The 26,510-nt window shown below is 44.7% G+C and overlaps 1 protein-coding gene and 1 long non-coding RNA gene across 2 annotated transcripts; one reads left to right on the top strand and one right to left on the bottom strand.

The window, feature by feature from the left end:
* On the bottom strand, nucleotides 1-26,426 carry LOC116445625. The gene is made up of 5 exons (XR_004240836.1): nucleotides 24,271-26,426; nucleotides 23,951-24,098; nucleotides 4,990-5,068; nucleotides 2,813-2,908; nucleotides 1-1,122 (listed from the first exon to the last, which is right to left on the bottom strand). It is a non-coding gene; the product is annotated as an uncharacterized LOC116445625 (long non-coding RNA).
* Nucleotides 16,772-23,094, top strand: LOC116445622 (ferritin, mitochondrial-like). The gene is made up of 3 exons (XM_032112442.1): nucleotides 16,772-17,196; nucleotides 19,982-20,128; nucleotides 21,322-23,094. The coding sequence occupies exons 1-3, from the start codon at nucleotides 16,810-16,812 to the stop codon at nucleotides 21,823-21,825; spliced, it is 1,038 nt and encodes a 345-aa protein (XP_031968333.1). The 5' UTR covers nucleotides 16,772-16,809; the 3' UTR covers nucleotides 21,826-23,094.
* Nucleotides 26,427-26,510: the final 84 nt, after the last annotated feature.

The following is a 26,510-nucleotide window of genomic DNA, read 5'->3' as shown; positions in this document are numbered from 1 at the left end:
TGTAGGAATAGAGAGTTGGTATTATTTATTGCAGTAATAAAGACAACTGGAACAAGATACAGTTTTCCATGTATTCAACCACATTTATATTCTTAGATCACTAACAAGAGCATCCCTGTTGAATTTCCCTGTGATGATTCAGGATCAATATGCCTTAAGGTGATATGAAAGATTGATGGATTTTCAAAACTGTCCTTTTCTTTTTACAGATTAAGAAGGCCATATTTCCATTGCTTGTATACTTTGCTATTTACTGGCAGACTCCAAGATACGAGAATGCCTAATCCAACCTCAGTTTAAGTGCAGTTACAACCCCCTATCTCCACCAATGCTTAAAAATGTCCACCTTATCACAGTGAAATCTTTAGTTCTAGAAAATAGGATGGGCCCCCCAGATAAATGTTTGCATGGCAAACTAGTCCTGCCCATCTCCATGTTTATGTTCATGTCTAAAAGCTATTAATAGGTATAGGGAGTAGATGTGCAAGACCAGACTGAGAATGCTTTGTACTCCCATGGACTGTATCAGTCACACAATGCAGTTGATTCTCCAGCTTGGGTTCAATGTGTGGGTTTTGATTTTTTTTTTTCTGTAAGTTTTGGTTTTGTTGTTTTTTTGTCTTCAGGTTTTTATTTGATGTTTTTTCTAAAAAAAAAGAAAAAGTAAAAAAAAGTCTTTACCTCTCAAAAAACCCCAAGAAGTTCACGTGATGTGGAGCTTCAATTGAAAATTAAAAAAAGTTATGGGAGATTTGCCACTTTTGGTTCCTGTGTGAAGAGCAGCTGGTCCCAGTGGAATAAAGGCAAGGATAAAGCCATCTTCTTTGGGAATGACATGGCAACAAGGGATACTGCCACCAAAAGCAAAGCCTGCTCCCAGGCAGCTCAGTGCAAACCATCACAAGGAACATTTCAGGGTGAGGGAGCTGAGAGCACAGCACAGGCACTGTAGTCATGTGGAAGGAGGTAACAGGAGGGAAGGGATGCAGTGTTTGCACTCCTCCAGCCGTGCTGCAGACCTCCTGAGGAAGTGCATGCTTCAGATTAAATCAGTCTTAGAGACACCCTCGAGCAGGCAGTGAACTAGCCAGCAGCACCTCAGTGAGAGGCAAATCCGCATCCCTGTGGAAATGGCAGAAGACTGATTAATTTAATTCCATGCCCTTCCTTAGAAAAGATAGAAAGAGACAGTGAGGAGCAAAATTTGTACAAATATACCAATTTCTTCTTCCTTCTTTGGCAGAGGAAAGGAGGAACAGATTCCATATGCCCACCCCTCCCCTGATCACAGCACTTAGCAGAAGGGGGGAGAAGGGCTTTTCTGCAGATCCTGTGCCTTTGAGGCAGCAGCGGGGCAAGAGTTCAGTTTTACGACTCTTGGCCCCAACACAATTTACCATTTACAAACTAATCCTCCTCTGCTGGAGAGCACAAGGCCTGCTAAAGCTCTCATGTCCACTTCTCTGATTCTCCATTGTCCACAGTGACAGGGAGAAGCCGAAGACCTAATCGGTGTGTAATTCAATCGCTGTCCAGGCTGTGTCACAGCACAATGCTCTGCTTGTAGCGCCACGGGCTGAGGCAGCCAGCTACTGTTATGCCCCACAGCAGGTGTGAAGAATGTCACTCGCTCTGACTGTGTGCTGCCCTGTCTCCAGGTCCATTCCTGACACTCAGTTCACTCACCACTTAAAGGCTGTTTTTCCTACTGGCAGCAAGCTAATTGTCAGCTCTCTGCTGAAAGGGCACTCTCAGCATTTTTGACCCTGAACTGGGAATTCCTGCACAGCATAACATGGGCCTTGTACAAATTAAACCTCTTTGCTCTCCAGATCCCCTAAACGTGGAGGCCTGCTAACGAGCTCTTTATTTCCTTAGTCTTAATCCAGCAGTTAGTAAATTATAATTTACCACACCCAAACTGTTTCACTCTGTTGTTCCTCACCGGACAGGACACTGGACATTGCCACACATCCTTTAGGAATGGTTAAAATCCTTGGTACCTAATTACATTTTAATCAGCAAAAGGCAGGTGCTTCAAAAAATTCCTGTCCACATGTAGGTGGTTAAAAACCTCTGGAATTCCAAATTAAATGTGCTGCCACACTTAAATACAGGGCCACTCTGAAAATTGCATTTGGTTTGGTTTTTAGCAAGAATTTACTACACCACCAAGATTTGAAAATCTGCACTTTCATTCATCTTGAGTGCAAGAAAGCTGAGGAAGACAGGGGCAGAGGAAGGAGGCAGGGCAGCAGCTGCCACTTGATCAGTGGTATCACCCAGCCATGCTATCAGGCAGCTAAGGAGACAGCACAGAACTACTGCTGGTACATCCATGGGAGCTCGTCAGAGGATGTCTCCCCTGGCACGGAGCTACATCACACACTTGTAACAGTCGCGTGTGGTGTTTCTTTCCACATGCAGTTGTCCAAGGGATGTGAGAACAGAATGAGCACAGAAACACCCTACTTCTAACACATCTATTTCGTTAACAGCCTTGAGAATGTCATTCATGTAGAGCTTCTGGTGCTATTTTTCCAATTCCTTAATTTTTATACAGAAGCAAACCAAATAGCGGGTATACCTGATGGAAGAGTTACACTGGAACAGAAATTGTACAGGCCTGTGCAGCCATGGTTGTCATCCAAAAGAATAAATAACTGAAGTCAGCTGCATAACCCGACCAACATAAGAAACAAATAAACCAACAATTTCCCTGCCACCACATAGGTGATCTTAAATCAATACATTTGGCTGCCTAGACTACTTCTGTGCAATTCTGTACATGAATTATGGTTACCAATCTTACCTAATCCTGTAAAGCGATGAAATACTTTGTCACACTTGCAAATTCTGTGAAGGCAGTGAGCAGATGAAGAAAGATGATCCAGCTTCTTACCACTTGCTACAGGAAAGTTCATAATATTCATTATTCAAAATATGAATTGGACATCTGTATTTACAACATTTAACAAGTCTTGCTTAGTGTTGAAGCCAAGCTGCTCATTTCACCCATACTCATCTACTGTCATCATTGACGGCTGATTTCCAAACATGGCCAGACACCAGTTTTCATGGCAAGGGTCATGAGACATTCTTGCATCCTGAATCAGGATTCAGCAATGCCATGTGCCAAGCCTTAGAAGCATGCAGAGCATTCACAACTGAGCACCTGCGGAAATCCCATTTCCTGACAAAGAGAAGCCTCCAATATTCATGTTTTCTCCTGCTCTTAGGCTATGCTGTAATGAAACCTGGCCTGAATAATCCTTTTATAGCTTTACAAGGAAGTATTCTTGCTTAGCATTTACCTCTCCTTATGGAGGTTCAGTGGAAACCTGGTTGAGCTATCACAGAATACAAAGATACACAGAAATACAAAGATACACAGAATGCAAAGTCTGGCTGATGGGATTGACAAAAACCACGCACAGGACAGGGAAACAAAGTGGGGCTATCAGAGAAACTGGAAGGACTCTGGTAACTTCAATGAATAAAGGTAAGAGGATGGGACCCAGAGGAGTCACATTAAATTCAGAGTTAATGCTGACAGTGACATACGCAGACACATCCAGAGAGTGCATGCTCCTGGAAAAGGAGGCCAGGAGCACTGTTGCTAACAGCATGGGAATAATCAGAGAGTGCAGTACTGCACAAGAACCACTGCCAGGTCAGTGACAATAGTTGAAGGGGAGTAAGTTGAAGGAATGCTGGAGGGGACTTGGAAGGAGCTGTTTGTGATGCCAGTGATGGAAATGACTTTGAACAGCTTATCCTGTGAGACTCCCTGCTCTGCAAGGCATCTCCCACTACTACCTCTTGCTACAGGTCTGGGTTGCCCTTACTCTATGCTGCCCTCACCCCTTTGAAGGCTGTGATTCCCTTACTCCACAAAACCTGAATCTTTGTCCTGTCCCTGTCACTCTAACCCTGGGTTGCTGCTCCTTTATCTCTGACACAAGCTATCTGTGCCCCCTCCTCCACCTCTGACCTCAAACTCCTAACCATCACATCTGCACATATCCCCAGGTCATCTCTTCTGCCTCCATTTCCCTGACACTAATCCCTGTAGCTGCTTCCTACCCCAGATTATCTCTGCTTTTGTTTTCCTCTCTCTAGCAGTGTGTGAAGCCCAAGCTGTCACATGTAGCAGGCCATTAGCCTGTGCTCTGTTCTATGCTCAATCTCATTTTTGCCAGGCCACTCACTGGAGCTTTAAACCAATGACTACAACCAGTCCTGCTGGTCTTTAGTGGTCCCTCAGCCTCTTTTTAGGAACCATAATCCATCATGGTACTGGGCAGGCTCAGTGGATGCAGAGTGACAGCCATTGTTCCCAATTTCCACAAGGAAATGCTAGAACAACTTTTGTCTGCTGGGTATAAAAAACAGGTCTCCATGGCACACTTCCCGTTTGCTTCCTGCTGATCAGTTGTTCCTCTGGGTACTCCAGGGGACCTCCCCCCCCCTCTTGGCCATGACAGCGTACATTCAAACAGCTGCTTGGGCTGGATGAAGCACCTGCTCTGGGCAACAGCAGCTGGAGTTCATTTTGGGTCCAAAGGGCCGAGGCCAAGCAGGCTGACCACATGTGCACTAATCCAGTATCATCACCAACTCCACCAACAACAGGTGCCCTTTGAAGAGGGAGGGAAAAACTATTTGGGGAGGAATCAGAGCTCTTTAAAGGACATTATGGGCCAAGTCCTCAGCTGGTACATGCTCAGTTAAAGCATGTACCCTCTTGAAGTTATATGAGTAATGCTCACATACACAACCAAAAGATTTGGCCCACTCTCTGTGCTGCTTCTTTTCTGTTTTTAGTTTTCCTAAGGATTTTTCACCTCCTCTCATTGATCTACATTGTTCTTCCATCAATAAAGAAAAAGACGCTTTCCTGTCCCTTGCTTCAAACCAAACAGCTGAAAGTCACAAGCTACACATCCCAGATTTCACCATCCTCCTGCACGCAGCTAGCAATCTTACCATGCATCCCTCAGTCCTGCTTGAGTCCTGGGGCTCCGGATCATGAGCATGCAGCAACAGGAACAAGGGCGATCCCATTCTGGAACAAATCAAACCAAACCCCATCAAGGTCCGTTAAGAGAAGTCTTTCAGCACAGGCATCCTAAGAATTGCCATGCACTTGGCTCAAGACAGTGGTCCCTGTAGGCCAGAGCATCATTTCAATGTATGACCCCTACAAATGACACAGGAAGAGCAAAAAAAATCCTGACAGAAACAACTGCTGGCCAAACTGTCTCCAAGGAAAGTTTTATTCTCACCTCATTTTGCTGGAAATCTGCTTACCATCCAATACATATAAATCTCTTTTTAAAATCCCTCTTAGTGCATTTCTGATAAACACCTGTATTAACGAAAGCCTCTATGTTTTCTTCTTTTCTGAGTCCTGCCATTCTGAGCTCCAGAGGCCAGTTTTGTAAATCTGGTCTCACTCATTGCAGTTACTCTTGTGCTTCTTCCTAGAGAACCTGGGAAGCTCTCTGGAGCCTGAGAATGAGCTGGATTCACAGAGATGGCACTGCAGAGCATGGCCAAAATCACTCTGCTCACACAGCCTGAGTAAAAGCAAGATTTCTAAATTCCTGTTGATGCACTATCAGAGGAACACATGACCTTGCTGCAAGTTGCTCATGTGAACCAGTCACAGCCTTCATAACTTTGTATTCCAAAATTTATTTTCCTGAACTATGCATCTTTTAATTCTTGACTTTCCAAGATTCCGATTTAAGTCACTTTTCCCTTGGGAACATGCCTCAGCTGGGTTATATTACAAAGAGAAGCAAAGTGATGAGAGACAGTTGGATGAACAGAGCTGGCAGTGAGAACAGCACAGGCAGAAAAAACAGTCTCCAATCCATAACAGTTCCTGACATCTCATCCACAAGTACAGACAAGTGTATCCTGTACTGCCTTGGCTTGACCAGTTAAATAAGTCTCCAAGAATTTCCCTTGATGAACACCACAGTGCAGGTTAGACAATTCCTCACCAAGGATGGGACAGACACTCAACCACACGGGAACCTCCAGTGCTGGAAATGTATTCTCAGCTGCTGCAGACTCACACATTCCCTTTGAGGCTTTAACCACAGTTCCAAAGTTGGAAAACACCAGAGCACGTACAAGCATACGCAGAAGGCAACACTGCCCACTTGTGCAGCAATTTTGTCCACATACATGCCCAAGGGAACCACTTTGCACCCTTATACTGAGCAGTAGAGATACCTACACGTTCCTGCCCTTCCCAGTCAAAGCAATAAAACACTGTAACATCTGACAGCACAGAGCTCTCCCGATCCCTCTGAATCCTTGCTGCCGCTTGCTGTCACTGGGCACATTTCACGCAGGCCAGCTGCACAGGATTTATTCAACCAGTTTTGGAGTATCAAAGCTAACTTTTTTTTCTTTGCCCCAGGCAGGCACTTGGTATGCAGGATTTAAATCAGAGAACAAAATGTTCTGTGAAATTTGTAAGTACTCAGCCCAGTAATTTCTAAATTCTAAAAAAAAAAAGATAGCAACTGGAGTGGTTTAAAAATCAAAAAGTAAAGCATTTCACTGCATCACTGTGGGTAATGCCACTGTATCCTAAATATCAGAATAAATAACTTCCCAAGATTACCAAATAATGGTGCTGACTGCTTTAAGTGATAGGAGCCAAACATACTCTGAGTTCTACCTTATAATTCCAGCAAAATCAGGAGAACGCTCAATTCAACAAGTGCTCTGCATAAAAACACTGAAATTGAAAAATAATTTGTTTGACCTTTGCAAATTGGCAGAGAAGACACTGCCTGGGACATACTGCCACAAACTTAATACAATCTAACACCTATCGTAGTAAGATTTTTTAAATGTATTTAAAGCCATTAAAATGGAATTAGGCAGAACGTAATAGGGAAAGAGATACCCCAGGCAATCACAACACTTATACAGTGAAGATGATCTAAAAGAGGTGCTTTGACCAGAAAGCAGCACTAAAGCATCATTTGTGACTGGAACTAGAAGAGGAGTTACTTCATTGGAATTTAGCACTGCCTTTAAGGTCCATGATGTTTGAGTCAAACTATCCACTTCTGCTTTGTCTGATTCACCACTGCAGACTCCATCTTAATACAAATTTAAGACAAACATTTAGCTGATGAATGTTCACGTTAAAATTTCAAAGAAAAAACATTTTCATATGTTTTCTCAAGCAGTTTCACTTAAACTTTGAAAGGATTCTTTTACAAAAATTGTGAAAAGGATTCATTGATTATTTTTTGTTGACTACAAAAGCCAAAACATTTAGAATCATTTCCTCTTCACCTGTAAACATTTCGTACTCCTCTTACCACAACTGTGGCTTTAATTTCCTCTCTCTCAAGCCAAGTAGCAAATGGCATCAGGCAAGCCAATTAACTCCCAGAAGTACCTGTACTTCAGAACCGGGTGCTCCTGGTACTAGCAGGGATTCTATAAGCATTGACTATCAGTAGCACACAGCAGCAAGACAATAAATGGTGTTGGGGCCATGGTTTCTGGATCTTCATGCCTTGCCTACAGTTTACTTCTGCTGGCCCAGATATTCTGAGTACGTACAAAGTGCACCTGCTCATGGTTACCTCAAAGAGGTAGGGCTGATGTCCCCTCAAGGGCCACCTGGAGCACAGAGTACTGAAGTTTACACTGCCTGGAAGGCATTACCTGGTCACCAATTTCAGATAGCACAGGCTGCACACACACAAGAAAAGGCTCTGCCTTTTTCAACACTTCAGGTGTTATTTTCTCATTTGTTCAAGAGTAAGTACAGATTCTAACCCACAGCTGTGGAAAGGCAAGTAGAATAGAAAGGCAAGTACACAAAGTATACAAATTATGACAGACTTCAGGCAGTTTGGCATTGCACAACTCCCTTATGCAACACATTGCCTGGGGCAAGCCTCATGTTTTCAGAAATTCCACAGAATCCCCTTAAATTTTATCCAGTGCTGAGGCTCAGTGGCTTCCACCTGCAATTACTGACTGCACTTATGATATACCACAGATAGATTACATGGATGAGCCTTACATTTGCTGGCCTATGCTTTTTTAAATGTGACCTGAAATAACAATTGCAAAATCTCAGAGGCAGATGAACCCAGTCAGTTTATACAAACTTACTCCTAAGCACAGCCTCTTTAGAAAAATCAAAGGGGTAGTATCAGTCAGTAGCACTTGAATAATCCACTTAAAACTCAAGTGTATTTATAACAGCAGAAATGGAGATGGAAGGGCCAATGTTGCTGGCCAGGCTGGAGCTTACTGAGCCAGGCTGCCAGTCCTCTGCAGCCACCAGGCTGGGAGCACAGACTGCCCCCGGGCTCCAGCTCTCCCTGCTGCCTCTGCCCAATCCCAGCCACGGGCTACCCGAGTGCTGTCAGAGCCTGGGCTCCTACAGACACGGGTGAGCTGGTAAGCTGAGTCAGGACATGTAATGATTCTGTAAATACAAGGAGAAAAGAACATGGCAGAACAACTCAGTGTAGGTGATTTGTCAGCATTTGAAATTGCAGAGAGAGTGGTAAGTGCTTGAGAGAAAATAGTAACATACTAGACATGAGTTAAGTAGTGGCCAGAGCTCAGTTTGACCTACAGCTCCACACATGTAGGCAGTCACACAAACACGGCCACGCGCAGCTGCACTTGAGATGCTGCGGGAAAGATGTCAAATGCAAACCAGGCTGGGGCAGGACAACAGTCACAGCAAGAGTCTGTCGATGAACTTGAGATGCACTTACATCTTGTTGGCTTGACTGCAGAGCTACACATGGATCCCAAACCTGCTGTTGGCACAGAGCTTTTCCTGGGGTCCAAAGGAGGGAGAGTGGAGCAAAGGAAGAGGACGAGTCTGCCTGATTACTGTGGTTGTGCAGCAGTGGGAAAGAGCCCACAGGGAGAGAGAGGAGAAGGGAGGGGGCTCTGGGGACCAGCAGGAGGGTGAGGGCTGGTGGTACACGGGCAGGATGTACACCTGTACACCAAAGCCCCTGGGCAGCTCCCAGCTGAGAAGCAGTGGAGGCTGTCTGTCTCCAAACTCTGCTCCTGGAAGAGTCCCATGGTGGAAGCAAGCATTAATTACAGATAATCTAATTTAAACACGGCAGAGAAGAAAATAGCACAGATTAGAAAATCCTCCTATACATGTTCTGTGACACAAGGTTAAAGATAAGCTTTGCTTGTATTTCAGAAACTCTTACAAGTTTGTCTCCTATGTTAGCTTTAGACACAGCAGAGATATGCCTGTGGCCTGTGGGCACATTCTGTTTGAAGGACAGATTTCAATCTGTAAAGTTTCAAAGAATTCTATACATGTCACAATGTTTTATGTTATCCAGCATTCGGAAAGTTCCTTAAGGAAGAACTTCATTGCGAAAGACGAGAGGCAATGAGCCAGCTTCTCAGTATCTGTGCCATGCAGACTTGTGCCAAGGAAGCCTATGGAAACAAACTGCCTGAGATAAAAGTTACAACAGAAGCAAAATGTGTCGCAACTTTATCAAGCTACTGATGCAACATGGGAAAACTCAATGGAGGCAAAAAAGACATGGCTGTTTCCAGTGATGGGAACAACCTCAAACATCTCATCTGGCTTCAAACGCTGCAGTAATGGATGTCTGGCAAACGCAAAAATATCAATGACAAGAAGAAGAGCTTTGGGACTCTAGAAAAGGAAAGCACATGAAAACTAAGGCTTGGAGAATTTGAGGCAAGTGCCAAAAAAAGGCACTTAAAAATTACTTGCAAAATTAGAAGTTAATCCAAGTATTTTTCAAACAGGACTTCATTTTGGTACCTCATTTTATTAAATGGAATACAGGCAAAATATGTATCGATGTGGCACAATATAGTAATTTTCAGTACCTATAAACCCAAAATACAGGCTTCTGTCTGCTCTGTTTGACACCAACAAGACTCATTTCAAAGGGACTAGGCTTTGTTTTTGAGAAATCCTTCTCTTGTATCACCAAAACATGCTGATTTCAGAGCACTACAGCAAACTGGACCTTCCCAGTTCTCAGTGACTGTCTTGGAGTGACTTTATGATGTGTATCCCATATTGCTGCTCTATGCCCAGGAATTAATTTTGTGCCTTTCAATGCCTTTAAACTGAGCCTGAGAGGGGGGAAGAAAAACTAGCCAAAACTTCTTCAAAGCAGTTTGCAGCTTGTTCAAGGTCACACAGAGATAGAGACAGCTCTCTGCGTTCAGCTGCAGCAGCAGAGCGAGAGCGGAGGGAAGCACCTGGCTTGCTGCTTTCCAGCCAGCTTTTGGCTTTTTCTCCGGAGAGATGAAGAGTGTTGGGGTCCCTCCCCTGCCGTGTAGCCCTGGGAGAGGGGCCCTGAGGGCACAGACACGGGGTTTCCCTGCCCCTGCTCAGCCTCGTTCCCATTGGTTGGTTTGTGTTCCCTGCGCGGGCAGAAGGACCCTTGGTCCCATGACTGGAACAGTTCCTCGGCAGAGCTCCGGCCATGCGGCTGGAGAAATAAACATCTCTCTGAAACATCTACCAAGAATGTGTCTGTCCACATATATTTCCTTTCCACGGGACTCCTGGTTCGGTATATGTATGTTGCAGTATCCCCACTGCAACATAATGGTAGAGAATTGTGAGCAGAATGATCTCCGATCCCTAAGGGACTGATTTGTGTGAGTAAACCCTGGAAACTTTGGATTCCTCTTCTTGGTTTTGTTTTGCTATTCCATATCTAAACTATGGAGGAACCGTGGGAAGACTCTTGGCTCTTATAGCCGCATATGGACATTTATCTTAAACTTGAAAAGATTCTTGAACAAAGATTTGTAAATTTTAGCTTAATTCAAGCTCAAAAAGAACTGAAACTTCCTGGCATGGTTGTTTAAGAACTTCTTCTATGTTTCTTGGGATTTAATTCTTACCAAGGGCTTTTGGAAAACCGTTTGGACACAGTTAATACTGGAGTCAAAATATATGCCGATGGAAGAATATTTTCGTGAATATTATTTAGTTACCGAGACTGTTGAGCAATGTCAGCTGTGTCTTGGCGAAGGGAAGCCTGGCGCAGGGACCGTGCGGCCCAGGCCACGTGCACCGAGCGCTCTGCGAGCAGCAGCGAGGCAGTTCCCGCGCGCGGGCGGAGCCACACGAACTGCAGTGTCGGCGGCGGAGCGAGGCGTGGTGGGAGTGGCGCGACCCGGCGGTGCCCGCACGGCCCCGCGCAGCGCGTGGTGGAGCGAGCCCCGTGAACGCCCGGCCGAGAGGGGCGGCGCGCGGGCGGCGCGCGGGCGGCGGTGGCGGTGGAACGGAGCCGCGCCCAGCCGAGACGCACACTGGGGAGTCGTGGGGGAGTCGTCGCTCGGGGGCCCGGCCGAGATGTGGGTGCAGCGCCTGGCATCGGCAGCGAAGCTGCGGCCAGAGGAGGCGACGCACGGAGAACTGAGCGGCGCGGCCGGGCCCGGCCCGCGCAGCCCTGAACGCGACCCCGGGAAGAGCGCGCAGGCACCAGCAGCCCCGACAATTCCAACACGGGAGCGGCCGAAGGAGAGAGCAAAGACGCAGCGAGACAGAAAACAGCAGCCACTCGGAAAAAGGAAACGATCATAGAAACTAAGATCTTAGGGATAGTAAAATGGTATAATGTTAAGCAAAATTATGGTTTTATAACAAGGTGTGACAACTAGCAAGACATATTCGTGCATAGAACTGCTATTAAAAAGAATAACCCTGAAAAATGCATCCCAAGCTTGGGAGATGGAGAGGTGGTGGAATTCAAAATTATACAAGGTAGAAAAGGGTTACAAGCATCGCAGGTCACTGGGCCTGATGGTGTTCCTGTAAAAGGCAGTATATATGCAAAAAATCGTAGTCATGTTAGACAATATCTCCAATGTAAGTCCCCCCTACAGTCTCCCTTTCCTAATCCCACCTTTCCCTTTTACTGTATGTCCTATTACCGCCAGTGTATTTCCAATCCGTTTTTTAATCCATGGTTTCCCTCACAAAACCATGCCTTTGCCAATTGTTTCCCCAAAAATCCCTTTCCAATGCCGAGTGGGGGATGAAAAGGGGGAGGGAAGAAGTTAAACCCTCTCCTGCCTCAGTTTCCCCACAAAGCATGCTCAGAGAGTTCTGTCTCCATTCTGTCAGCCCTAAGATGTTCCACAGAATCTGATTGGACATTTAAAGACTCAGGAGGGTAGCTTGTTTTGTTTTGAAACTGTTCTTGTTATGTTTATCCAGTTGTTTTCATTCTCCTTTTATTAAAATAAAACGGGTGAGGTGTTGGGGTCCCTCCCCTGCCGTGTAGCCCTGGGAGAGGGGCCCTGAGGGCACAGACACGGGGCTTCCCTGTCCCTGCTCAGCCTCGTTCCCATTGGTTGGTTTGTGTTCCCTGCGCGGGCAGAAGGACCCTTGGTCCCATGACTGGAACAGTTCCTGAGCACAGCCCCGGCCATGCGGCTGGAGAAATAAACATCTCTGAAACAGCTATCAAGAATCTGTCTGTCCATATATATTTCCTTTCCACGGGACTCCTGGTTTGGCATATGTATGTTGCAATATCCCCGCTGCAACAGGAGAGTTGAACTTTTGTTTTCCTGGGACTTCATTTTTCCCTTTTTTTTCCCTCTGCTGGACTGTTCCAACATCAGAATACCTCGGGAGGAATTTCCACCGAGGCCTTGGCCCTGGAGGTGGGCCCAGCACCTCGTCCCACCTCCAAGGAGGGGGGAGAGATTTACGGAAGGACTCTGAAATTTTCCCAGGTTTTCTCTCTACAGCAAGAGGTTTCATTATTTAGCTTTAGTAGATTTTTTTTTCTGTGTGTTTGTTAAATAAATAGTTTCTATCTCTTTCACTTTTCTTCGAGGAAAAAGTTTTTTTTCCTGAACCCGGTGGGGGGAGGGGTGGTTTGTAACCTGCCTTCTCTCAGAGGATGTATTTCTAAATTTGGCCAAACCAGCACAGTGACAGAGAGACAAAAAGCCTTTTCCAGAATGTCTACCTCACAGCACTGTCACAACACTGTTGCCTCCCCAGGGCCGTCTCATGTTTTGCTGATGACCACTTTTGCTGAAAGTCAGTTAAAAGAGGTTATTTTGCTATGCTTACTTAAGTAGTAACATCCCAAATTTCAGGCTTCTTTTTTAACTGTATGAGTCATACAGTGCAAAAAGGCAACAAAACAACTCAGAAGTCTTGCTGGCTGTTCCTCTGTGGATAAAGGAAGTAAAAAAGAGTGGGACTGGATAAAATAGTGAGATGAAGCACCTGTTGAGACTAGAAAAGCATAAGAAAAATGGGTTAAGGGGCTTCAAGTCCAACAAAAGCAATCACAAATTCACGGGTGTTCGTATGAATCATTCCAAATTTCCTGCCAGAGAGCTTTGGTTTCACTTAATTGCAAAACAAAATGATGAATGAAGAAGGCCAATTCACAGGCATACATACCGTACATTTATTTGCTTATTACTTCTTCCTCACACAGCCCTCTGTTTTCATCCTAGCTATTGATTGGCACTGAATGAGAGAAAAGTCTGGCAGCATTAGATGGACTATTTGCAAAGCACATGAAAAATCCATCACAGCTAGAAAGAAGCAAACAGATGGTAGCTGAAGAGAAGCAACAGCCACAACTCTTACTACCTGTGGTGAAAGAATAAACAATATCAACTGCAGACTACAAAGTGCAGCCTAGAGAGTCTAGCTTTAAATGAGAGAATCAGAGTAGAAAATGGCCAGGTACAACCAAATGTTTGCAAAGTAAGCTCAATAGAAAGGATATTTTGAGAGGATTGCTAAAGCCTACTGACACAAACAGTCCTCTCTACTGCACTCTGCCAAAGAATAAATAGGAAAAGGAGTGGGGAGGAGTAGGGAAGGTATGGGTTTATGTGCAAGAGAGCTTATTTGGATGGAATTTTAATTGCATTTCTGTATACCACACTGTGGTTGGTTGGCTTCCCACTCCGCCATCCACTTTCAACACACTTTAAAGTGCATTGTACCAAAATCATGCCAAATCATGAAAATGAAAAGATACCTTTCATCAAGGCATTTGTCTGCCACCAGCCCTGTTTACAGATGTCACCAATCCTTTCTGCAACAACCCACACTTCTCTGCAGAATACAATTTGGGAGAGAGACACCAAGACTTTCCCTTTCAGGTTAGGGCAGGTGAGGAAAAAAGCAAGCCATCTTAAAAGCAACCCTACCTGATAGCAGGCAGCTGCCAAGCTGGACTTTGATGATCTCTGTTGGTCCCTTCCAGCTCAGAATATTCTGCGACTCTGGGCTGAAAAGTTGTAACTTAGAAACTGAACGAAGTGCTTGCTCCCCAGGATACTGCATCTCTTGAGGTCACAATCTTATGGAGCAATGATACTTTCCCCAGTCCAGATAAAACCAGCATGTGACATCACCTCATCCTATGTAGCAAGAATCCCACTACTTTGTAACAGAACTTCTCCACAATACATCTGGTAACAGTAAAAATGACATATATTTCCTTTATTTCTATGAAGCACAAAGCAAAATAAATTGGTGTTCTCATAAAAGGAACATATGGAGATTAAAGAATTTCAGAGTCAGTTTTCAGATCAGCTCAATGCATCACAAATGGCCTTAAGAACTGCCCTTGTCTCTTAGCTGTCCATCACTGAAATGGAATAACTTAATATTGTTTTCCGAGGCTCCAAAGTCCACTAATGCAGATACAAGCCTCTATGATTTGATATGCTCAGAAATTATCATAATGAATGCCCAGTTAACAAAGTAAAACTACAAACTTTTCCATGGGGACACCGGCTAACTTGCTTTCTATTGCTATTTCACACTTCAAGTTATTCAGACTGCCAAAGAAAGGAGGTCATCAAGTATTTATCTAGGTTGGGATGTCAATGCATACACACACCCAGGCACCACACTTGCTCCTCCTTCTGTGAGGCAGTCAAGGAATTATTCTGGAATAATAAAACACCAGCAACTATTTCACAGGCCAAAAGAAGGACAGTTGGAATGGAAGGAGCTAAAAGGTAGCTGATGGAGGTACATCTTCCTAGCAAAAGTCCCTAGTGCTACAGTGAAGAAGAGGATGCTTACTGAGAACTTCAGAATAAGATCATATGTTGCTCAAGTGTCTTGCCAATATATTGACATTTAATGAATTTAAGGACTTCCTTTAGCCTTGCAAACATTACAGTTATACTTAACTCACACGAAAATTTACCCAAATGCTTAAATGCTGTTTGATTTTTTTTTAAGTGAAACTTCTAATTTAACTTCAACATGAAGAATAAGAACTAAAAAATTGATAATTACAGCAAAGAGGGCTGAATAGAATATGAGATGGAGGCACTGAACAAGAATTATTTAAGTTTCTCATGAGCAATGTTCTCACATCTCTACATGACTACTCCCAGATGATGCATGCTCTGCTCTAGGTAGTCAGATCCAATAACAATTAAAACAGGCAACGGAAAACAATTCTGCCCTTAGCACCCTGGGTTTGTGGGGGAGTGATCTGCTAGAAGAATATTCCACAAAACAGCACATAACATTGAGCTTACTAAACAAAGTCACTGAACAGAAAATTATTGATTTTGAATATGGGATTACCCATATTTCTGCTCCACTGGTTTGAATTCATTAAAGGTAAAGAAATGCTCAAGAAATGCCAAGCTCCATCCATATGATAAAGCAGTTGAAAAAGTCAGTAACATGTATTTTGAACTTACTGTACAAGCCAAGGTTTACTGGTTACTAAAATACTGAAGATGGTTTAACCAGCATAGGCAGGACCAGTTCAGCACCTCAGCACCAACATTTTTAGCACTAAACCAAAAAACCTGAAGAATTTACCCTATAGCCAAGACATATACACACACTGCCAAATTCCTAAGACTTTTCAGAGTTCACTCCCTCCCCACGATTGCCTCTGGGTTCTCATCAGCCACTCCAGCCTCGGCCCAGCTCTTACATTAGAAGAGTTTTATCCATGCTATGGCTGTCCCATAAAAAGAATGCATTAGACACAGGGAGGAAAGGAGAGCCAGCAGGTTACACTGGTTTGAACACTGGCTCTGCACAGCTCTGATGTCAAGGAGAATGAGAGGCAGCAGCTGGGACTATGCCAAGAACCAAACTGAGGGAGCTACAGCATCCTGATCTGCTGGTGCCCTGAACATGTGTGTGCAACACAGCACAGCTTCTGTCTCTTGGACACAGCTCTGCACCACAGTACCCATAACTGCATATTGAGCTGCTGGCTTGCAGCCTGCCTAGGAGGGGCAAGCAGCAACTACGTGCATTTCCTAAGTTCTTCTGCTTCTGATTGTCTTCCCTGCTTTCCTCTATTACCCTGCTTAAATGGGAAATACTTTCACTTCAGCTGTGTTGCTCTGTTTAGAAAGAAAAATGTTAAACACAGGAGTTTACGTTTTTCTCTTCTATTTTTAGGGCCATCTTGGGATACCCCAAACCTCTGACATACGTACACATGTGTAATCATAAACCACTGAAGAGAGAGAACATACTACAATGTTTTATTAAGAACATTCACTGCAGAATCCTTTTCCTCAAGTCACCCATAGTCAAGATTCAGTGCTTTATAACCACTTCTTCAGCACAAGTGTGTAGCACGACTTCAAGTGGAGCCCAAGTTAACCTATCTACTTAACTGTTAAGATAGATCTTTTATGCCAATCATTCACTATTTAGGATGCTCCCAGACGGGATGGGCCGGGCCGGGCCGGCACCCGCGGGCTCCGGCACCGCGCCGGTTCTCCGGGATGGCCGGAGCTGTCCGCGCTCCCGCCGCGCCTGCCCAGGGCCACGCACGCCGCGGCGGCCCCCGCCGGCCCCCCCGCATCCGCATCCGCACCCACATCCTCCTCCTCCTCCTCCTGCCTCGGAGGGCGGGCGGCGCGGCGCGCAAGGTGTGTCCCAGGTGCCCGGCTATATCAGGCGGCGCGGCGCGGCGGCGCGGCGGCCCCATGGCGGCGCCGGCCATGGCCGAGCCGCGCTCCAAGCGGCCCCGGGTGACGCTGCCCGCCTGCCCCGCGCACCGCCCGCTGCCCGCCAGCCGCGTCCGCCACGGCTTCCCGGCCGCCGTGGAGGAGGCGCTCTGCGGCGTCACCGGCGCCCAGCTGGAGCTGCACTACTGCCTGCAGGCGCTGGTAAGGCGGCGGGACGGGCACGGGAGGGCTGCGTGTGTGCCCCATCGGCCCGCCCTGGCAGCCAGCGGCGGCGGGGAGAGGAGGTGCCGGGGCCCGGCTGAGGAGGGTTTAGACGGCAGAGCGGTGCCTGTGCCCTGACGCAGGGGGCTTGGGGGCTCTCCGGGCTCCCCGACCCGCCGGCGGCAGCGCTCCTGCCAGAGCCGCGCCGCGGCCCCTGCGCCCGCGCGGCCACGGAAACAACGAGGGAGGTCCGGAAGGCGCGGGCCACGAAACGAGCGCTCGCGTGTTTTGGGTAGCTCACAGAGGGGCTTTTGCCTGCGGAGGATGGACAGGAACAGGGAATGTTAACAGCTTTGGAGTATAACGCTTGAGTGGGTTTTCCCCCAAACTTTGTAGAACAGTTGTGTGTGGTTAATTATGGTCTGTGAACGTCGCGGATGGCTTAGGGTTTCTTGTCCCACAGGCATGAACTTTGGACAAGAAATTATAAAAGGTATCACTGATACCATGTAAAATTCATGCCAAAATTGCATCTGGCTACATATCAAGCATCAAGGCAAACATATAACTTAACAGAGACATTAAAATAAAAAAATCAAAATTATCAATGCCATACCTTCTGATGCCAAGCATCCACTGGGAAGCAACACAAACTATATTCAGTATATCCCCAAGATCCTTCAACTGAGTTTGGAGTCAAGTATAAGTTCAATAAAAATTTAAGTATGCAATAAAACCTCTCTACCTGTTAAGCCTGTGGATTAAAAAAATTGTAGCAATTGGCAGCTGGATGGGATGGAGAAAGCTCAATTAGAAAGTGACTGTGGATAAATCAAACCTAAAAATGTGAACATCTTAAATAGTGAATGATTGACATAAAAGATTTACCTTAACAGTTAAGCAGATGTGCTAACTTGGGTTCCACTTGAAGTCATGCCACATGCTTGCACTGAGGAACTGGTTATAAAACACTGAATCTTGGCTGTGCTGTCAACAGAAACAGAAATGAATGACTTGAGGAAAAGGATTCTGCAAATACTGCAGTGAATGTTCTTAATAAAACATTGTAGTATGTTCTCTCTCTTCAGTGGTTTATGATTACACATGTGTACGTGTGTCAGAGGTTTGGGGTATCCCAAGATGGCCCTAAAAATAGAAGAGAAAAACGTAAACTCCTGTGTTTAACATTTTTCTTTCTAAACAGAGCAACACAGCTGAAGTGAAAGTATTTCCCATTTAAGCAGGGTAATAGAGGAAAGCAGGGAAGACAATCAGAAGCAGAAGAACTTAGGAAATGCACGTAGTTGCTGCTTGCCCCTCCTAGGCAGGCTGCAAGCCAGCAGCTCAATATGCAGTTATGGGTACTGTGGTGCAGAGCTGTGTCCAAGAGACAGAAGCTGTGCTGTGTTGCACACACATGTTCAGGGCACCAGCAGATCAGGATGCTGTAGCTCCCTCAGTTTGGTTCTTGGCATAGTCCCAGCTGCTGCCTCTCATTCTCCTTGACATCAGAGCTGTGCAGAGCCAGTGTTCAAACCAGTGTAACCTGCTGGCTCTCCTTTGCTCCCTGTGTCTAATGCATTCTCTTTATGGGACAGCCATAGCATGGATAAAATACTCTAAATGTAAGAGCTAGTTAGATCTGTTAGCGTGGTTAAATATGGCAGTGGTGTAAGTTGTTACTTTCCCATACAGAACAGAACAAGGCCTGCAGGGGATTTAGGGTTGTAATACTTCTGAAATTATAGAATGGCCTGGGTTGGAAAGGGCCTTAAAGATCATCAGGTTCCAACCCCCCTGCCACAGGCAGGGACACCTTTCCCAGGCCCAGGTTGCTCAGAGCTCCAGTCAGCCTGGCTTTGAACACTTCCAGGACTAGGCATCCACAGCTTCTCTGGGCAACCTGTTAGGGTGCCTCACCACCCTCACAGTAAAGACTTTTTTCCAAATACCTAATGTAAACCTGCTCTTTCAGTTTGAAGCCATTCCCCCTTGTCCTGTCACTGCATGCTCTTATAAGAAGTCCCTCTTCATCTTTCTTGTAGGCTCCCTTCAGCTACTGGAAGGCCACAATTAGGTCACCTCAGAGCCTTCTCTTTGCCAGGCTGAACAAACCCAATTCTCTCAGCCTTTACTCATAGGAGAGGTGCTCCTTCCCTCTGATAACTCCTCTGAACTCGCTCCAAAAGATTGATGTTCTTCCTGACATGCCTTCCCAGGCATGACCTACATATTGAAGTTGTATAGTTCAGTAGCAGTATCCATTAGTTTGGAATACCATTGTCCATCATAAAACTGATAGATAGATGCAAAGTTGTACTTGTTCACTCTTTGGTATTTGCCTCATCTTTCTCATACCTTTGAAAGCTAACTTTTGACTGGAATGCAGGCCTGCAGGGATAAATTTTATGTTCTCTGTGCTGGGATTCTGCTTAAAAAACAAAACAAAAACCCTTTACAAAACACACACAGGCTAACCACTCATAAATAAAATATTCTGAAGATCTCTTAACTGCTACTGCAAGAATAACATCAGTACTACAGTTGCCTGACCAATATTAAAGGACAGGAGGAGTTCTAGTAGAAGTATAGAGATTCTTCATTTCATATTATAACTACTTACTTCATTTATTGTAGAAATTGGATCAAGGTCTCCAAAGTAATTATACTTTGTGAACAAAACACCTTCCATTGGAAGGATCTCCCAAGTTCTGTTAAAGCCACATTCTGCTGCAAGTGAGTCCCATCTCTGGCAAATCTTAACACTCCTGTTTTGTGTTCTTAGGGTGAATATTTTGATCAGTCACATGTGGCTCTACCAAATATTTCGAAGTTCTTCCTGCATCAAGCTCTAGAAGAGAGAAAAGCTGCAGAGGCATTGATGAAGTATCAGCAAGAAAGAGGAGGCCATTACTGCTCTAAAACCATCCAGGTGGGTAGTAGTCAAGAAGTTTTGAAGCAGCTGTGATCTGTTTAACTTACTGAATTATACTGTTGGTACTTCAGATCTCTGCATTCACCCACTATTAGATTTCCAGATATAATTTACCTGTAATACTAATGTACATGGTTTTGTTCTTGATTGTGATGCCTAGAAACTGTCAGACATACAGTTCTAACTCTACAGGGTGGCTTTCCAGCCCAAAAGAATATGGAGTGTGTTCCCCTTTTCTTTTACTTAGCTAGACACTGCTGTTTCCAGTATGCTGTAATGGATTATGACTCCTTAAATTGTGCTGAAACAGCACACTTGTCTCCTTCACACTGAACCTAAGTAGAAGCTTAGACATGATTAGCAACCTAAGAAGAGTGGTAAGGAAGGAGAACCACCCAGCTTGGGGCAGTAGTTGATTTCCTAAAGTACAGCTCATGACAGAATTTGAACTGTCTAAGATCTAACTTAGGCTTGCACGGGTACAAAGGAATAACTCAAAGTTTTCAGGAAAAAAATAACCCACCTCACTGGTTTAAAACCAGGGGGCTGATTCTCCTCTACCAAGTTAGTTAATACAGAAGGCTCTTCTTTGGTCCATCATAGCAGTTGTTAAGCTGTAGAAAGTAAAAAGGCTATTGTGAAAAATCTTTCTTAACACTCAGTTTGCATCAAGGAAGAGCTTAGGACTTCCAGTACTTAAAGGGGGCCTACGGCAAAGAGGGAGAGGGACTCTTTATCAGGGAATGCAGTGTTAAGATGAGGGATAACAATTCTTAACTGAAAGAGGGCAGATTAAGACTAGATATTAGGAAGACCCTCTTTACTGTGAGGGTGGTGAGACACTAGAAAAAATTGCCCAGAGTAGTAGAGGATGCCCCATTCCTGGGAGTGCTCAAGGCCAGGTTGGATGGGCCTTTGATCAGCCTGGTCTAGTGGAAGATGGCAGAGGGTTGGGTTTTAAGGTCCCTTCCAACCCCATCCATTCTATGATTCCTGGTGTAAGAACCCTCCTCAGGCATAGCTGCTGCTATCTAAATCTATTCCTTGAAGAAGTGCTTGGATTCTGCCACTTGTTGCAAAATCCTAGGACAACTTGTTTAGAGCACCAGGTTAAGTTGCAGGAATCCATTGATGAATGCAGATACATGAGCTGTTCTTCTGAATAAATACAATTCTGTCTTTGTTTTCAGAAACCAAACTGTGATTATGCAGTCGGTCTGATGAAAGCCCTGGAACTAGCAATGGTACAATGGAAAACTCTGCTACGATATTTTGAAGAGCTTTATGCCCTGAGTGTTGAAAATTCAGACCCTCATAGCGCAAGCACTATCAAGAAACAATTTATTGGGCCCAAAATCTGGAAGATCAAGCTGATGGGAGATCTGCTGACCAATGCTCGCAGGCTTGACTGTTCCCAGGATGGCAGAAATAGTCTTGGGGATTACTTTATGGACCGGTTACAGAAAGAGTTCAGGACCAGCATAGAGCCAGAGTCTAGTGATCACTGCAGGCCCTGCCCGCCTCTCCAGCAGTGCACAGGAGCTGCAGAAGGTCTGAAGCGACCCCAGAGAGAATGCTCCCAGCACAGAGATGGCATAGGGCCGATATATGCAACCATACACTGCACTACGATGCTGCCACAGTGTAATGATGGCACAGGAACAAAGCTGAAGCAGGGCAGGGAGGGCCTTTAATGCTGAGGCTGCTGCAGCTACGGGGCAGCTCCTCAGGCAGACCTGTCCCGAGGGTGGAGCTGGGACCAGAACGAGGAGACACGGTGCTCTGTCACTCCTCCTGCTTTACACCCATCCCCACACCCTCTGCTGAGTCACAGCTCAAAATCTAGCCCATACCACTATTTGGTTTAAATGATAGCAAGGTTGCTAGCTAGATTGTCACATTTATCTATGCAATTCTTCCTAGAAGCCAAAAGCTCTCAAGCTTCTTTTCTGTCTTAAATCATTAACAGGATTAGTTAGTGCAAATTATTTTAATAATATATATAATTTTTATTAAAACAAATGAAAAAGAAACCACTGCCCCTTTAGTGCAAGGAAACTTTTATATGGCAGAAAATCCAAATATTTAGATTTATATTACTGAATATTTTATATTACTATTTAGGTATTTTAAATTACTAACAAGTATAGTAACATAATGAACTTATTTTTGAAAAGACTTGTTTGAAAACAACGTTTTCTTGTCTTATTTCTATCACACTAGCAATTTAAGTAAGTAGTCTAATGCATTTACTGATCAGCTATTTCTAGTATACTTCTTCAGGATGAAGGATGCAAACATTTCCTCAACAGTGGGAATAAGAAAACGTGCCAATTTCTCTACTGTTATTGCCTAGTTGGCTTTTTTCACCCTCAGAAAGCAGATGAGAGAAATTAGGAGTTCTCATTAGATGAGAACTTCAGAGGTTCTACGGCGTATTTTTCAAGTGTCACTGAAGAGAGTAGCTCTAGGACTTTGTCCAGACTTAGCATAGGATGATTGCTTTAATTATGATACAGATCCCTATCTCAGCTAGCTCAGTAAAGGTATTACTGTGGCACTCCTGCTACTTCTTGTATTCCTTATTTGGTCCCAACTAGGGGCATGAGATCCTAGTGAAAAAACAGCACACTTAACTAGAATTGCATCAGAGAGAGAGGCCACTCATTAGTTTTGCCTTTCAATTAGGGCAGTGTTAGCCAGCTTGGTTATAGTCCAGAGGTGTCCAAGTTCCTCTCATTAGTCTCCTACCAGAGTGCCCCATTCTGTACCCTGGCTCCCAAGGTCACCTAAGAGGAGCAACTGGCTAGATCAGCAGCCTGCAGTTAGGGGGTTTTTTGTCATTATATACATCTTCTATGCAATTGGGGTTTGATTCATTGAAAGATTGCCTCACACTTTCATGTAATATTTTAGCTGATACTCCTGTTTTGCTTGAAAATAAATTCAGTTCTATCTTTGCATCTCCATTGTATTCCTCAATTCACCACCCAGGCATGCTGGTATTCTTCTCCAAGAGATTTTGCATATGTATACTAAACTGCACCAGTATTTTTCTACATCTAAGAGGTTGTGCATGATGGAAGAGTACGCCACAGAGTGAAAATAAATGCCAGAAAACTGCATTACTATAAAAGCACTGCACAATGAAACATTTTTAGTAAACTCTGATACAGCTGCAGTTAAGTAGCAATTTCTGCAAAGCCCACCTACCTTCTGTTGGTGTTGTAACATAGGACAGAAAATTACAGTGCAGATGCTTTCCCCATCTTTTCTGTGAATGTGGCTGAACTTTGGGAGGGGAGACACAACCACTGTAAAACAACCCCGTATTCAACCATAAAAATAATGTGCCACAGGAATGGCTCAAAGCACTTTCAGCAACATGCTAGATTTGCCTGTGTTGAGATTGCTGCTCTCTAATACAGCAGGAGTTTAAAAGATATTTCCATCTGGGCTAGATTCCATCACCCATCCTCATGCTGAGCATACCTTATTCAACAATTAGTTCCACTGACTGCAACTCAACATGAATAAGAGCAATGGAATCTGTCCCTCTCAGTATTAAAATACAGCCCACTAAGTGTGAACAGAGCAAAGCTACTAACTGATTATAAACTAGTGCCATACAAAACTACTTCATGTACTACTGGTAATGTTTAACCTACTTGTACAACAACCTTCTCCTTTTAAAAGTTGATGACCTTCTGAAACGTAGTTACAGCCTCCTCCATGGTTTACAACATTTAAATTTTTACCTTAAACAAATTCCAAAATAACAAAGAACCCGACTTTAAAATTTTTCAGAGCAAGACTTACTTGCCTCTTATTTTTCCATTAAGTACTGCCATTTCTGTTTCTCAGACTTCTCATGTTCATCTTCTAACCAAATGTATCCACACACTCTCAGAATGTAAGTCTTTCTCTCTCCCTTTTCCTTTGCCAGAATATGTTCTGGGCCCTCTGCCTGAAAAGACAATTCTGTTAATTTTAGATAAACTCACAATCAGCTGTTTTCCCAGTCTCTGTCCTCTGAAAAAGAAGAGAAATCAATCAGTTACTGTAGATAATAAGCTCTCCTTGTCCACATGCTGCTTCTGCTGAGAGGGCACATATGCTTGTGAAGATGGTCTCACTACCTGTCAGTTGTGTATAGGATGAGTCTGCCCATGCTTCTTGACATAGGAAGTACAATCTGCTTCTGCCTTCCCAGCTTCCTTTTCAATCACATCCTGAAAAAAATGAGATGAAGGAATGTGGAACAGATATAAGGGCAACAGCTCTTACAGAAACTTTGCAAATTCTCTTTCTCTGCTGAATGCTTGTTGATCCACACTCTCTGTATCTGTATGTCCAAAGCAGTGCCCAAACAATCCAAACACACAGCCTGGGGTAGCTCTAAACAGCTAGTGCAGCACCAGCACTCTAAACACAGTATCCAAACTGGAAGCTCTGGAGAGACCTAATCTTCCAATGAGGTTTAACAATGTAATACTTGTAAATGCTTGCCATAAGCACCTCCTATGGTTGCCTGTTCTCAAAGTGAGGAATGCACTTAAAAGTCTCCAAGGGGAGATTGTTCTGTCCTTCATCCTTTTCCCCTATGGCCACACAGAACTGAGAAGAGCATCTCAGGGTTTGTTCTTTGCAAGGATGTTTTTTCAGGCCCCACTGTACAAGGCAACATCTTTCTGGACAAACCTGTCTTTGGGAATTACACTGGAAAGTGGCTGTTACTGGTGGCAGCAGCAGGGAATTACAGAATCACAGAATTGTCAGGATTGGAAAGGACCTCTGGAGATCAGCATGTCCAAACCCAAAGGAAGGTGTCCTCAAGGGCACCTTCAGTGGAAGATCACTGTGTGGAATTCACTGTCTGGTCACAGCTTTCTGCTGACCTTTTCACTTGGATAAATTCATGCACTTGAGCCCACATTCACGGGCAATTATTGGCAAACTCCCCGTAGTGCTTGTCCAAGCCCCACTGTTTGTCACCACTTTGCCCAAGGTAACCCCTATGCACTCCAGCCCCTGAGTGTCTTTCCCTGGGATCATATATAAGCTAGAAACGGAGGCAGAATAGGCTACAATACTGACTAAATATTAGGTAAAATTACCTTTTTCCAAAAATCAAGCCAATGGTCTAGAGCGAGTTTAAGTGTCTTGAGTGGGTCACACTGCCAGCACCAAGCCTTGATACCCCATTTTACATGTTCAGTTACAGCATAAAACTCCTGCTCATTTATACTTGTTTTACATTATTATACACCTTGCACTATTTTGAATACAAATTATTTTTAGTTTGTTAGCTGTTCAATGAAGATTTAAAACCAAATATCTTTATTCCTTCTGGATCAAAGAACCTCTGTAATAACAGTGAAGTGTCTCCACAGGTTGCCACTCTGCCTCTCAGAAACAGCTGGGAGATACATCTCTAAATGTGTAGGGGTGGTCAGTAGCTGATCTCCTTGGGACATACTGCTTTTCAGCATTGGGTACAGTGAAAGAATGAATTTGGACAGAGTCAAAACCAAATCGTTTTTTCTTTAAATAAAACCTTTATCTTTTAGGGATGCTGACAGAATGTGACTTACAGCTCTTATCTTGTACTCAAAGATATTTAGGGAAGTAGAAAATGGAGACTGCAGATTAGGAATTTTTACAAAAAACCAAATCATGTAACAATCATGTAACCATCATAGCAGCCCGTCAGAGAAATCATAGGCACAGGGACTGGGGATTGCCCATTGCTGGATGTTTTCAAATTCTGACAGTCAGCCCCTTGTCCCACTGAAGACAGAGCTTTGCTGCTGATTTTAAATGGACTGAAATTTCACCAGTGTTTATAACGGCAGGACAGAAATTAATTTTAGCTTGTGGGACATTAAATATATGCACTACTATTTTAATCATGAAGTCAGTGAAACCACATGGTTGAATTACTGAAGCCCTCTGAGAAGAACCTAATTTCTCATCTCCAAACGATACTCAAAAAGCAGAGTAAAAACTCTGGGACCCCTGAGAGACGTTGCCAAACCCACGCCACTTCCCCAAGATCCAAACTGTCCCACAGCTAGAAATAAATCCTTATCGCGCAAGCCATCCAACCGCAGCAAAAGGCCACGGCGCGGGGAGAGCTCCATCTCTCCCAAGGTTTCCGAGTCAAGGTGAACAGAGCTGGCAGAGGAGCGCGGGATGCGGCGTTCGCAGGGACACCGCGCTCCCGAGGGAAGGCTGGCGCGCCGCGGCGCTTCCCGCTGGGACGGGCCCACACCGCCCCCTGCAGGCGCTCCTGCCGCAGCGCCACCGCGCGGCCGCGACCCGCCCATCCCGCCGCTCCCCATCGCCGCCGCTCCCGCACCTCCGGCCTCTCCGCGGT

Source organism: Corvus moneduloides, chromosome 6 (assembly GCF_009650955.1).
Source record: "Corvus moneduloides isolate bCorMon1 chromosome 6, bCorMon1.pri, whole genome shotgun sequence".
Classification (NCBI taxonomy): Eukaryota; Metazoa; Chordata; class Aves; order Passeriformes; family Corvidae; genus Corvus; species Corvus moneduloides.
Note: the sequence above shows the minus strand (reverse complement) of the source record. Positions and strands in the feature narration are given on the sequence as shown.